The 14,808-nt window shown below is 45.8% G+C and overlaps 1 protein-coding gene across 1 annotated transcript in view; it reads left to right on the forward strand.

Moving 5' to 3' along the window:
- The window catches only part of AFF3 (AF4/FMR2 family member 3), a 691,724-nt gene that overhangs the window by 656,512 nt on the left and 20,404 nt on the right, over nt 1-14,808 (forward strand). Inside the window, exon 15 of the mRNA XM_019523849.1 lies at nt 6,198-6,261. Coding sequence (XP_019379394.1) covers nt 6,198-6,261 — 64 coding nt within the window. The remainder of the gene's footprint in view (nt 1-6,197; nt 6,262-14,808) is intronic.

Consider the following 14,808-nt stretch of genomic DNA (forward strand, 5'->3'; position numbering starts at 1 on the left):
TAATTTAGACTTAAACTGTCAAGTTCAGATCTGTATTATGCACCCAAATCAATACCCTGATTCCTAATGCCTCTAAACTTGGGTAGAGTTCCAGTCCAGATCCAAACAAATTTTACACAGTGATACAATCTTTATTAATCATTCCAGAATCTGACATCTTTATATCTGTTGCATAGCACCCTACATAGGTCTGTGCCCTCAGTGACTAACATAAAGAGAAAAATTGTTATTTAAAGACAAAGCCTGAAAAAGCCCAATGCCCTTAACAATTTAGTTGCAAAAGAAAAACCAGATAAGGCTGTTAAGTGTCAATAATGTAGATAGCTATCACAGCTTTACTCACCCCACACATTTAAAAACAAAAGAAATGAATAGTTAAGAATGTCAGAAGTTGTATATTGACCACAGGATAAACATGTCATTCTTATCAGATAAATATAAAAGTATATTTCATCACTCCACTCCATTCCTATCCTACCCATTCCTATTCTCTCCCTAACAACCTCAAAACATTAATACAACACACACGTACAAACACAAATACACATTAGTACTATATACTGATGAGCACATGTGAAATATGTTTGCATAATTTAATCACAATTAAATAATGCTGTACGCTTTCCTACTAAACTATATGTCATTTTAAGATAACAGCTATTTTAAGAGAATTGTTGCTATTTGCTTGCTATGGCCCTGATCCTGCAGAGATACATATGCTTAACTTTGCTATTACAAGTGGCCCCTTTGATTTCAACAAAAAAGGCAGGGCAATGATTCCTAATCAGGGTGCCACAGCACCCCAGGGTGCCTTGAGATCCCTTTAAGGATGCTGCAGGATGCCATGCAATATTAGCACTGTTAGGATGTGAATACCCACACATGATTCACAAGATAAACCCAAATACAAATCCATAGCATCAAAACTATTCTAACCTGTTGTAGTCTTTCTGAAATCTTTGTAACAGAACAATAGCTCTATTATTTTTCTGTGGTCAAGAAATGAGTGAAGGCTAAGAGCTGCCATTTTCTCAGGGATGGGTTGAATCTAATCAGGAGTGCCTTGAGTCTAAAAAGTTTTAGAAACACTGCCTTAGGACATTATTACACATGTTCCTGACAAGGCACTGAACACTTTTTAATTGGCAAGCCATAATAATTAAAAGTGCCCGGCACCACATCAGGAACATCTGTATCAGTGGCACAGTGCACCTCCACGCTGAGAAAATGGCAGCAGTGCACTTTGAACTAAAGCACATCAAACGCCGCCATTTTCTCAGAGTGGTGGCAGACTGTGCCGCTAATACATGTGATGCACGAGGCTACCAAAGTGCATCAATTTATGTGCTCCAGCAGACTCAATTAATCGAGTGATCAGGCTCCCCACATGTATGTAAGTGCACTAGAGACTAACTGGTTCAGAGAGTCATAAGCATTCATAGACAACAGCTTACTTCATCAAAAGCTATGAATGAACTCATAGAAAGAGAGAGTTTAAAATAGAAGGGAATTTAAATACAAAGGATAGGCAGAGAGGATACTACTGAGAGAGGGGAAGGTGGGTTGAACAGGTTGATAGAGAGAAACACAATAATCAACCCACTGGGGATTTCATTGTGACGGTAAAGTTAATCACAAGCATTAAATGCCTGCAGGGGCAGCATTTAAGGCTGATGGCCATTGCTGTGTGGGTCACACAAGCCCCTAGGCCCACAGTAAAGGGAGGCATTGGAATGGAGGTGAGCGGGGGGCTGAGCTTCTAGCCCTGTAGAATGGAGCAGGGGCAGGACAAGAGTAGGTTTCAGGTATCACCACCAAGAGCCAAGTTAATCCCTCCCCAGCCCTGAAGCCACCACCAAAATCATGGTGCTCCAAAGCACAAACTCTGTCAGGTAATGTTCTGGGGGGTTAGGATCAAAGTGACACTCAGGGAGGGGATGGGCCTTTACTTGTGGCATGCATGTGAAGAAATGCCCACCATTGATTTAGGATGTCCTTAGCTGTTCAGTTCTTTGCTTTTAGTTACTCAGGCTTTATAAAGGATGTGATATTTTGTTATCAGTTAGACATTGTAGACAGATTTTAAAAAGAAAAACTTTGGATTGGCTTTATGCATGTATAGAGATAAATATTTCATACAAAAACAATGTTAAAAGAACACTATTAAGACCATAAAGTCACGCCCTAAAAAACTGAGGCCCCATCTATATGCAATACCTAAGGCATGATTAACCAGTTAATCATGCCTTAAGTGGTCACATTGTTAGGGTAGCTTGTCACTTCTAGCTTTAGTTGCACCTGCTCAAGTGATGAATGATAGTATTATTTGAACTTTTCTTTTATATGCAGCATTATTTAACCATTGCTTAAGCTTTTGTATAGCCTTATTATTATTTGAACATTTCTTCTGCATTTTGAGCTTGCCTGAAGCTCACTATCACATTGTTCCTTTCTTTTCTTATCAATATGAGAAGCAATTTATGTTCTTCTAACATTATCAACATGGGTGTGTATAACGTAGGCCTTGTTACTAGCTCAAATTAACTGAACTTGGCACTAACCAACTTAAACAGAGGGATGACATGATTGGATCTGTTAATGAAAAGTGATAAGAAGGGACCAATTGGACAATGTCCAATTGCAGAGCCCTTGGAATTTCCGGTTTTGATGGACAGACCAAATTAGGAGTCTGAGGCATGCCCAAATTACGACACCGGTAAAAGTGCAAATTAAGATGTGTGCATGTGATGAGTTTGTTAGAACAAAGGAATATGCCGACAGGATAAAAACCATGAACAGTATGATGATCAGAGGGAAACCAATCAACAGTACCCGGAATGAGTAATCAGAGAAATGAAGTTAAAGAAAAAGCATAGAAGGGGGAACAAGGAAGTTGGATGTGTGTCATCATCCAACAACATCTGGAATAAAAAACAGCCATTACCCACAAATGACCACCCTCTACTTTCAGGAACTGATTGGCCACCTGTTCTGTGAAGTAGAGTTAACATCTGGGGTTGGGTGAGACCATTGAACTAAGTGTTTTTCTCTCTATGTAGAAAATATTCATACATTTAATGTGTTAATAAAGTTAGATTTTGGTGAAGTTAAGCTGTCTGTGTATGATGTATTCCACATTTACACAGGTTAATTATGCTTTAATGATCCTTTAGCACCATGGGGGTGTAACAACCTGGCCACACATTCAAGCAATTGATAGCATGATAAGAAGAGGAGTAGGGTACAAAGTTATTCCACAAAATATTCTAATATAACAAAGGACTTAATCTGTCTGTCTGTATGTTTGTCTGTCCATAAGGCTTTTGGCCAACTGTGCATGCGGCACCAAGTGGGCAGGTGGTGATTGGCTGCGCAGTCTGGGCTGCATGGGCTGAAGTTTAAGCTGCTGCTAGGAAAGTTTGTGGTGGCGGTGAACACGTCCCAGCCACCAGAACACTGGGGCTTCTCCATGCCTCCCTGCCTGAGGGCAAAGTGGGGGGGGGGGGGTCACAGTGGCAGCACCCCTCCACTGCCCATCCCCAGTGACACTGAGAACATCTACCAGGGAGGGGAAGGCAGCAGGCAGGGAGGGAGGGAGGGGAGCAGGCCAGGGAGAGGCAAAGGGGGAGTTACGGTGGTGGCTGTTGTCAGGGCTGGATGGCAGGGAAGGAGAGAGGTGAGCAGGAAGGGGGCCTGACAACAGCCAGCAGGGAAGGGGAGGCAGCAGGGAGGAAGACAGGGGGGCAGGAAGGGGAGGGAGCCCCTGAGCTGAAGGCTGGAGGAGGCAGCAGCGGAGAGAGTCTTCACATGGCTAGTCCCCAAAGGGCGAGCGGAGGGCCAGAGGGGGCCGTGTAAACACTCCGTGAACTCCATCATTCTTGACAGGCAATTAGCTCTTGTGTAACTTGTAGCTGCTTCCTAAGCACCATTAATTGAATGCGTGTCCAAGGCCCCCCCATGGCTGGGAACCCTGTCAACTGATTGGAGCTCCCACCTGAAAGGATCTATGTGCACCCCTGAGCCTAGGAGCTCCCAGCTGACAGGTCTCTCAGCCATGGGAGAGACCGCAGCTGCTGCTATCTCCCAGCCAAAGGGGTGTGTGTGGCAGCCCCGCAACTGGGAACCCTATCAGCTGAGGGGGCTCCCAGCCATGGGAGCTTGCTTCTTGCTGGTGCAGGGAGAGCCTGGGTTCTGAATTCAGATCCCCTCCACCTTTGCATTAATTACTGCTTTTCCCCACTATTATCATCCTGATGGACAGAATGCAGCAGATCCTAGGGAGCAAATAATAAAGAAAAAAGAAATGGGAATGATTGTCCCAGGCTTAAAGTGGAGTCAGAATCTCACAGCAAGGGTGTTTTAAGGAGGGAGCTGAAGATGGAAGTGATACACCTTTGTGGATATTTATGTGTAGGACAACATGGAATAAAGCAATAAGTAAGTGATGGAAGCTGATATTATGTACTGACTACAAGTGAGAATCAACTCTGAAATATTACCTGAGAGCTGATAGGTAGGCTGTGAAAGAGAGTGGGGAGGGTAGACAAGCATCTTATGTTTGATGTGATAAAGCTGTGGGTGAAGTGGAATGATGCAGAGCTGAGGTCACTACCTGGTCCAAGCAACAGGCTTGGAGATTGATCTTTGCAACAGCATTCAGGATGGGTGTGAGACTTCTCAAGAACAGTAAAAGAAGTGCACAGGGATGGAGACATGATGTGAATCTGGACAAGAGTTTTAGCTGGGTACAGGGAAAGGCTGCATCTTGGATATTTATGCACAAATAATCTTCAAGATTTAAACATAGGCTTGATGTGAGGGTCTAGGGAGAAGCCTAAACTGAAAAAGACCCAGATTACAAGGGTGAGTGACAGGCAAGATAGTTATATTGTCCACAGGGATCAAGAAAGGAGGTAACAGGAAGGTTTTATGGAGGAAGATCTGTATTAGCCATGCTTAGGTTAAGCTCATGATTTATCATCTCTGAAAAGAGGTCAGACAGGTTAACTGAAATTTTAGTTTGGATAGAATGAAAGCAATCTGTAACAAAATATCTGTGAGTTATCAGGAAACAGTGACTGAAAGAGTGTTTTTAAGTGAGATTATACCTAGATAAGGTGTAAATGGGAAAGAGGATGGGTCCAAGGACAAGGCTTGTGATGCCTTCTGCGATACTGAAGGGGTGCGAAGGGATATCTACTAAAGCACACACCAACAGACCAATTAGCAAGCAAGTTGGAGGCCCAGAAGAGAGTGGAGTCATGAAAACTGAGGAAGAACAAGATTTTAATAAGTGCCTGGTTAACCATGTGAAAGAAGGCTAACAGGAATCAGAGTGCTGGTTTGGAGATTTGGCTAAGAAGGAGTCACCAGAGAATTTGGCAAAAAGCAGATTCAGAAGAAGGCAGGGGACAGAGTGATATTGAAGGAAGCCTAGGGTGAAATTGGAAGAAACAAGTCCCAGACTGCAGTTGCAATTGTGTGCTCAATACATTTAGAGCTGGAAGGAAAAAGGGAGATGGGGCAGGTAAGTAAGGTAAAGCAAAGGGTAAATTGTTTAAAATGGTAGAAGACTAAAGCATGTGTTGTGAGATGAGAGACCTAAAGCAGGTGGCCTGTGGGCTCTGGTGGCAGCCTCTCCCACTGCTGGATGGTGAAGAGCTCAGAGGGCCCAAGGTTGTAGGGGGGGTGCTAGATATGGGCTGTTCCCACACCATGTGGTCCATGAAATGTGCAGCCCAAGGGCCACACACTGGCACCACCTGCGGCCCCTGGCCATATCAAAGTGGACAGCCTTGAGCTAGAGGATGGTAAGCGGGTGAGGAAAAGAGTAGAGGAGGGGGTGAGTATAGAAGAAAGATCAAGAGATGGGATTGCCTGTCCTGTTTAATGTTTATTTCTGCTTTCCAGCTCAGCCCTCTACTAATTTGGGAAGAAGTCTATATAATCCATAAAAACAAATTTTATTAGCATATTGTTTTGCTTTGAATCACTAACTCATAAAGAAAAAGGCCAGTTATAAATGCTGTCGTCTTCACATGCAGTCATTTGGGAGAGCAAAATGCACAGTTTCATGTTAAGTACATTTTCTTCACAAAAATGTTTGCAAATCAGATTTGAAATAAGGGACAAATAACTGGGAAATACTTAACACTTCACAAATTATAATAATGCATATTCTTATTCTCCCCTTGTAGGCCACGCAATGCAGATTACTTTATGCAAGAAGCTAAACGGAAGAAACATAAAGCAGATGCAATGGTGAGAACATTTTCCTTCTAGATACATTGTTCCAAATTATATTTGTAATGCAACCTCTTCATCAATGCAGTATAGCTGGGGTAATTATAAAAGCTATTATAGGGATGGCTGGGCTTGTTAAATTAAGAAATGTTTATATAATCAAGTGTTCATAGCCGAATAAACTATAACTTAACAAATAATGGCTTACTGAGATAAAGGCTTGGATACATGAAAATTTCCATTTATTCCTTTGCTTTAATTAGTAACTATAGCAATAGGGACTCAGTGAGCTTTCCAAAATGTTCTGTGTTTGGGGGGGGGACGGGTTTGCTGTTTCTACAATTAACTGGCTAGCCTCTGGCCTCATACCACAGAACTCTGCTAGGTGGCCACTCCCAAGCTCACAAAGGCCATAGGAATGACCCACTAATCCCAAAGGGCTTTGGATAAAGCCCATCACTCCAGTGCCAGATATGCCTGTTTCTTTTACATGTACTTTCCAAACTAAGTAGTAACACACAAGTAGTTATTTGCCTTATCAGACCTTTGCATAACTCCAAGGTAGCCACTTTCGCACAATATACCAGGGCATTAAACAAATTTTTGATCCAGACTTTGGCTGCTCTAAAAAACCAGCAGAGGATTCTGTTGACAAAGGGGAAATGGAGACTACTTGGAAGACAAAGGAGGCATTCCTCCCCACTTCTCATAGGGGTTCCTCAGAGACAGAATAGAGTTAGACAAAGAATAGAAGTTCATGGGACAAAGATCACAGTGCTGCTGCAGACCTTCACCTAACACAATAGTCCAAGTTACAGGCTGAGACAGGGTTTTAAGTCAGAGACCACATTACCAAACCAAGGAGGAATTCTAGGGATAGAGTCCAAGTTACAGGCCAAATCAGAGTTACCTAAACCAAGGGGAATATCCAAATAACCAGAGTCCAGAAACAGGGCCAAACATGGTCAGATGTCAGAAAACCAAGAGTGTAGGCTTCAGGGAAGCTTACCACAGTAGAACCTCAGGAAGTGCTATTGGCTGGCCTACAGCCAGCTGCTGCACATGGAATTAATGTCTTTACTCAAATCCAAGGCAAGGGTGGTTTTTTCCCTCCATTCAGCATAGGGGAAAGTCCCTCATCTTGGGTTCAGGTTCAAGGCAGAGGAAGGGGCAGGCTGCTGCTGCAGTTCCGACTGGCCCCGGACCCAGGTCAGAGCCCAGACGTGGGCTTTGGGCCAGAGTCAGAGTTGCAGCAGCCACTTGCCCCCTCCCTGCCTTCCTGCCTTAGCCTCTGTCCTCCTCCCTCTCCCTCCCCCCCAACCACTTACTGTCTGGCATGGCTTCAGCTTCATTCTCTCCCGGAGCACACAGCACATGGAAGCTTTAACCCCACCAAGCCATGCAGCAGTAGTAGTGGCAGCTCCAGCCCTCAGATACTGCTGCAGGGCCAGGCAGGGGCCAGAGCGTCCATGTGCTCCATGGAAATAGCAGGGTAGGAAAGGGGCAGAGAGGTTTGTGGGTGGAAGAGACTGTGGGGGTGACAATGGGGAGGCAGGGAGGCAGAAGCTGCAGTGGGGAAGAGGCTGCAGGGAATCGCTGAGAGGCAGAGACTGCAGAGGGCAGACAGGGGATGCAGGTAATAGAGGAATAGGGACCATGGGGGGACAGGTGTTGGGGGGCACCAGCATAGAGGATGCAGGGGCAGGTAGCAGAAGTAGGTGACAGAGTGAGATACCATGGGTACAGACTGCGTGGAGGACAAGTGCGGTGGGGGGAGGCAAAGGGTCTGCTTGCCCCCCCCAGCTACCTGTCCCTTTCCACTGCTTTCCCTTGTTGTAAAAATGGTGGGGGAGGGTAAATTTAAGATGACCCTGCAATAATTAGATTTTGTACATGAAATATTGTAACAAATTTATAAAGTTTCCATATATAGAATCTAACTACTGAGGAGTAACCTTAACTTTGAAGTTGTCTTGCATTTTGATAAATATGGTAAATGGGGAAGTTACTCTCCCCAACAGCCAAGCAGGAGGCCCTAACAGTGGCCAACTGGTTGCATCAGCCCATGGGGTGGGGTTGCCAGTTGGAGACTGGCAGGCTTAGCCAACTGGGCAATTAATCCTGGTTGGGCTGCCTGTTAGTGCCTCTGGCACCCACGCATCTGGAAATTTGGTGGCAGGAAAGCAGTGGCATTGTTAATTGCTATGGCTCTGGGAACCACACTGCCACCATTCCCCCACTGCCAAATTTGCATAGCTGTGGGGAGCCTCCTGGTCAGATGACATGGTTTCATGCACAAGATCTGGCTGGCATGCAGGGTTGTCTGTGACATGACATGGCATGCAGTCCTGTACCCAGCATGCTGGGTCCCACTCAGCATGTGGCCCTGAACCTGGTGCATGTCCCCAGATATAGCACGCCATGTCAAGGCCACAGACCCCATCTAGTAGAAGACTTAGTTACTACAAAGGAAGATATTTGATCTTCAGGCTGCTTTTCAGAAACAAGGTTTGAATTATATATGGGGGCATGCTGTATATTAGATATGGGGGCATGCTGTTTGGGTGAATATATGGTAATCCTTGCCTAGTCACTCCCGCTCAGGACTACCAGAGAGTGATAGAGGAGACAGGTTGGAATGGCTCTGAGTCCATTTCACAGGCCCTGCTCCAGCTGTGTGTCTTGAGAGGGCAGCATTTGGGAGTGCTTGGGGCTGTTCCTTTTAGCCCTCTAGCCTAGGGTCCCTTGCCCCCACTCTCCAGTGGTGGGGCGGGGGTGGCATCTGCCTCTCCTGCTCCACAGCAAAGTGCTCTAAATACCAGGTCACAGGCTAGGCATTGCCCAGAGCAGGGGTGGCCAGAGTTTCTCACCCTAGGAGCCACATCCAATCCTCCACTGAAGTTCAAGAGCCAGAGAGCAGGGGGAAGGGCGGGGTGCTGAGCAACCCAATGAGAGAGTTGGGGGGGTGCTGAGTGACCGCCCTCCCCAACCACCACCACCGCAGCATCAAGCCACTCTGGCTTTCCCTGCGTGGAGTGCACCTCCGGTAAACAGCATGGCTGCTGCCCTAGCACCTGAGCCAGAAATCACAGGAGAAGTGGGTGGAGCTTCAAAAAGTAGGGCAAGAGCCACAAGTACCATGCCAGTGAGCTGCAGTTTGGCCACGGTGGGCCCAGAGCACTCTCTAGTCCTCTAGCTACCTACTCTCTTAATGTCCCTGGTATGTCTCGGTAGGAGTCAGCAAGCAGGATGTTTTGTGAACAGCAGACCTGGGGCCAGGAGAGTGAAGGCAGGGTAAATTTGCATCTTATAGACCGAGGGCCTATTTTGGTGGCAGGGCCACTTAGGGAGTTTGAGTGAGCTGTTGCAGGCCAGGTCATCACTCCCTACTCTGCCAAGTCAGCAGCCCCACCTCAACAGTTCACCAAAACTGCCTAAATGGCTCCCATGCTCTCCCTCAATCTGCTCCCCACATGCCCCTGCCCACAGAACCAGCACCCATCTCAGGGACATGTGGAGGGTGAATGGCAGCTCTGCCCCAGGCCCCAACCCTGCACTGTCATTGATTCCAGTCTCCAGGCACGCTGCTACCCTTACCCACCTGTCCTGCTCTCAGACACCACTCCTCGCCCGCCCACGGCAACATCCAGCAGAGCACATCCTGCCCATGCTGGTCCTGCCCAGTGAACATAGAGAACCCTTAAACCTGCTCCATCTGGCACCCCTGATAGTAGGTGCAGAGTGGACAGGCCTGGGTGCCTGGGCAGCAGCGCAGGATCCAGCAGCAGCAGCCAGAAGGAGCCACTGCTGTGGGTGCTGCCAGGAAATGGACTCTGGCTGCTGTGCCACCCCAGCCCTGGTGGGTGCCAATGTACAGTGGGACCAGCTTTACATGCCATAGCACGGGCTGCCACCCACACCTGGGCTGGGTGGGGCCAGTGGCCCTGCCAGAGGCTGGACAAAATGCCTTTGTAGTCCAGGTCTGACCCACAGGCTGTATTTTGCCCACCCCTGTTATAGACTGACTAAATAAGATATATAGAGAGCATAGGACTTTGTGAATTCAAACTCACTTCATCAGAAGCTATGAAAAGGCAAGCAGAGAGCAGTGTATAAAGTGGAGTTAGTGATAGAAATACATGAAAAGTGGGAAGGAAGAGAGAGAGGAAGTGCAGGGGCAAACAAAAAAAAGAACCCATAGGAACAAAGGAATCACAAAAACTAATCCAGGTAATGGGATAAGAATTCATAGTCCCTGTCTAAGCCTTGTTTAACATAATTCAGTCTATGGATGATTTCTTTCTGCAATTTCCCATTCAAACTGTTTTTTGCTTTTTTTCCAATTTTGCTGGCATCAGGAAAGTGGCCAGATAGTTCCAGTGTTTGACTGACTGTGAGGGGACATAAACACAGCACAGTACTAGATGAATAGCTCAGCATCTGAGCCTAGGCAGAGCACTGTGCTAACACAGCTGTATAGTTGAGCTAGCTAGCTTGGGTAGCTCTACACAGCATTGCTTTGTGCCATATATACATGCCCTAACTTAGACCACCAGAGGCATTTTGCCCTGTACTGTCTCGGCTTCAAAGGAGAAGAAAAGTGGCTTGAAATCACTGTTTTTTGTAATTCAGTGCACACAACTAAACTGGGTACATCTACACATGCATTAAGGTGCTTTTTCTAATGCACATTAAATTTAGTACTTCCAACGTGAAGTACTAAAGAAATGCACATTAGGCTGCCTTAAGGCACAGTAATGAATGCACATGGTTTTTAAGCAATGCTTAATGCATGTTTTACTGCACATTAGGATAATTGCACAGTTTTTTACATGGCACTTTAATAAGCAGTAAAATAGGCTGGCCACCTCTCCTGCAGCAACTAGCCCTGCCACACTCCTGCTTTAGCTCTGCACAACTGCAGCCTCCATTCTCCTGCCATGGTTCCAGCACTTGCCTGCCTCCATTTCAGCACCCCCCCAGTCAGCACCCAGGACTCTTCCCCCTCTCAGTTACCCCGAGGGCATTTATACATGTGCTCCTGGAGGCATGGGGGTGGGGATACTTTAATTAGTGCAGCTCCAAGAGCCACACTAATTAAAGCACTCAAGAGCTTCACATGTATCAGTGTCCCAACACTGAAAAATAGCGGCAGGGCGCTTTGGACTAAAGCTTGTCGAACAAGCTTTAAAGCACCCCACCACCATTTTTCAGCATGGGAGTGCTGATACACACGATGCTGGAGACTGCTGGAGCACATTAATTTCCATGCTGGAATTATAGCGCATCGGAACAGGCTTGCTGCATGTGTACAGGAGCCCCTTCTGGCTTGCTTTCCTCCTCTCAGATCCACATTTCTTCCCCCCTTTGCTGCCCTAGTTGGCCGGCCAAATTTCATGAGGAGGACTAGAGAGTGCTCTGTGCCATACCTAGCCTGTGACATGGTGGGGAGGAGAAGATACCCTATCTGGGAGCCTAGAATACACATCCCCCGCTCTCTGGGCAATGTAATCACTAGGCTATTGGGCTAAGATAAGAAGATTCCACTTTCTTTGGGGCAAGTAGGCACACACCTTGGCAATCATATTCCACCACAGACTTAGGCCCATGAAAGTATAGTAGGATTTGGACCCTGGTCTCTTCTACTACTTCAGTTCTTCATGTATAAAGTAAGGGTAATAGGATACCCAACCGTCACAGGGATGCTAGGAAGATAAATCTATTTTTAAAATTACAAAGTGTTCAGGTATTACATTACTGAGAGCCATTGTACCTAAAATATGTTGAAGCCAGTGCCCCATTCCAGAGTTATCATTTAAATCCTTATCCCTTAGGAAAAAAATACTACTTCACCTTTCATTTAGTGGGGGGAAAAAAAATCTACTAGGTAATTCCAGGACCCTCATGAGTTTTATGCCTCTCCATATTGCCTGGGTTCTGTTTAAAGAGAAAAGGGGTCAAGACAGCGGGTTCATATATATTGAAGATTCATACATATTGAGGCAGTAGTTGAAGTTGTGGGAGCAGAAAGACAATGTACAGACCAAAAAATAACAAAGGATTGAAGACAGAAACCCCTAACAATAAAAACAGGATAGGAAATGGGAGGTTGAAGAGCCACTGAAGGAGGTGTTGAAGGAGAAATCAATAAAAGGGGAAAAAACCTGGAGAGCACAATCAAGTAAGTCAAGAAAAGAGAGAAAGCCAAAGAGGAAGGGATTAACTGTGCTCAAGGTAGCATAGAGGGGAAAAGTAGTAGAGGGGGGAAATGAGAACAGAGGTGAACCTTTTAGTAGCTAAAGTCAAAAGTGACCTTCGCCAGTGAGTAGTGAGGGCAGGAGATTGAAGAGTGGCTAGGAGAAAGAGTCAGTGAGGAGGATTTCAGATGAGATCACTATTTTAGGTATAAAACTGTTAAAGCTACTACTGAGCTTAGCGCTGATTTCACACTAGTATGAGAGCAATCTGGGGATGACACATTGTTCTTACTTAGGAAATTATACTCCCTTAGAGAATTATACTCCCCGTAGATTCTGTGATTACTTCCCTCTGGCAAAAATTCGGAAATATTCAGGATTCAAAGGCTCAGATTTTCAGAGAGGTTTCCTAAATTAAATGTCTATATCCTAATTTAGTATGTTTTTACCATGGCTTTTGTTTTTCTTAGCTCTGAAGTAATCATTATCTTTGTTGGATTAACACTGAAACATGAATGAGAAGCAATAAAGTCTCTCTTTTTTTTTTTTTTGCCTCCTGCTTCTATACACTACTCTATACTGTAGAAGCACCTTTTATTTGCTTGATGCTCATCTTCTTTTGTAGATCTTTTTAATTCTGTGTATTTTTCTTATACTAGACACCTCACTGATTACTATTTGATATTATGTAATGTTTCTATACCCGATTTGCTTGTATCCCATCCAATACTCATTATTCTTTTAAAAATCTTGAAAATAAATGCTTATTATCTATCTAAGGGTTTTAGAGTGATACTCACTGGGTGCATCTACACGTGTGCTTTACTGCAGAGTTGACTAGTTAGTTCCACAATAAAGCATCACAGTCTACACATGCACCAGTATTAGGGTGCAGTAAATTAATTAACTCTGCTGTCTTGACAAGGACAGTACTATCCTACAGTGGAGTAATTTACTCTGCCAAAACGCACATGTAGATGGGCCACAAGGGTGCTAAAGTACAGGGCCTGTCTGCCAGCTAGCCCTGTACTGTAGCACTCTTGTGTCCCAGCCAGCCCCTCTGCCACCTGATGCCACCACTCAGAGCCTGAGGCAGACCCCCTGGGCCCTCTGCCAGCCCCAAGCTGCTCCATCCTGGTGCAAAGTGCTGTAGTTCCAGGTGCACGTGTAAACACTGCACACAAGAGCAGCTGCCTCCAGCTTGAACTGTGCCAGAGCTTATTTCTTTGCACTAATAGCACATGTAGATACACCCACTGAGTTCTTTTTACATAGTATCTATGTTTATATTTAGGTTCTAGAATACTTCATAGAGTTAGGCAGGCTGAGTAAGGATGCATCCAAAGTTTGGAAGTTTTTCTGACAGCTAATCCCAGCATATCTAATGTTCTTTAATCTAGAAATTAGGCAAGAAATTTCACACAAGGACAGTCTTTTCATACAATTCCTTCTGGTCCTTGACAGAAACACAGTAATATACAAAAGCTGAATGAGAAAAGGAACCAAAATGAATTGTAATTTTTTAAGTGTCAGTATTTTGGCATTAGTCCAGGTTGGATTGGAAAAAAGAGTGGGATTACATATTAGAGTTAGCAGGTGCTAATTCTAAGGGATATTAGTCTTTGTTAAGGTTAGCTAGGGCTAGTGATGAGTCACACATTGAGGGCTAAAACCCTCTCTAATGTGCACTGCTCAGACCTGCTTGGAGAGGGCAGTGAACAAAGGTGTGTGGCTAGGGACTGTAAGTCTGCTCCATGCCTGCTCCACTCAGCAGCATTTGAGCCACAGTATAGGCCAGGAAGAAAGGGGAAAAAGGCCCCATGCACCACTTGAATTGCCTCCTTCACCCTTCTAAATAGTCCCATTGCCCTCCATCAGCCCCCAGATTCTCCCCTCCATGCCCAGATCAACCCCTCCTCCCCCCAACATACACACACCTGCCAATCAACCCATCCATCCCTGGATTACTACCTTGCCATCCCAGTCAGCCAGACAGCAGTGGTGGCAAGGGAAGGGGGGTTTCCCTCCGTACCTGCTTCTAAGCTCTCTGCAGCCCACTCCAACTTCATGCACCCAGATATAGCCCTCACCAGGCCTCACAGCTGCATGGTAGCTCCTTGCCTCCCCCTTCCCCCTTCCCCTGACTCCCCTTCAGTTTCAGGGCCCAGCAGGGCTGGATCTGGGTGCACAGGGTCAGCATGGTCTGCAGGAGCCCCAGGAGGAGGCAGGGAGGAGGAACCCTTCCAGCAGTACCTCTGCCACTCTCAGCCAGATCAATCTGGGGGGGGGGGCTGATAGGAACAGAGGAAGCAAGTGGAATGGAGTCTTGGGGTTACTTAAGGTAGATTGGGGCTGCAAACTGAGGCAT

Source organism: Gavialis gangeticus, unplaced genomic scaffold, assembly GCF_001723915.1.
Source record: "Gavialis gangeticus isolate Ggan-Ray unplaced genomic scaffold, GavGan_comp1, whole genome shotgun sequence".
Taxonomy (NCBI): Eukaryota; Metazoa; Chordata; order Crocodylia; family Gavialidae; genus Gavialis; species Gavialis gangeticus.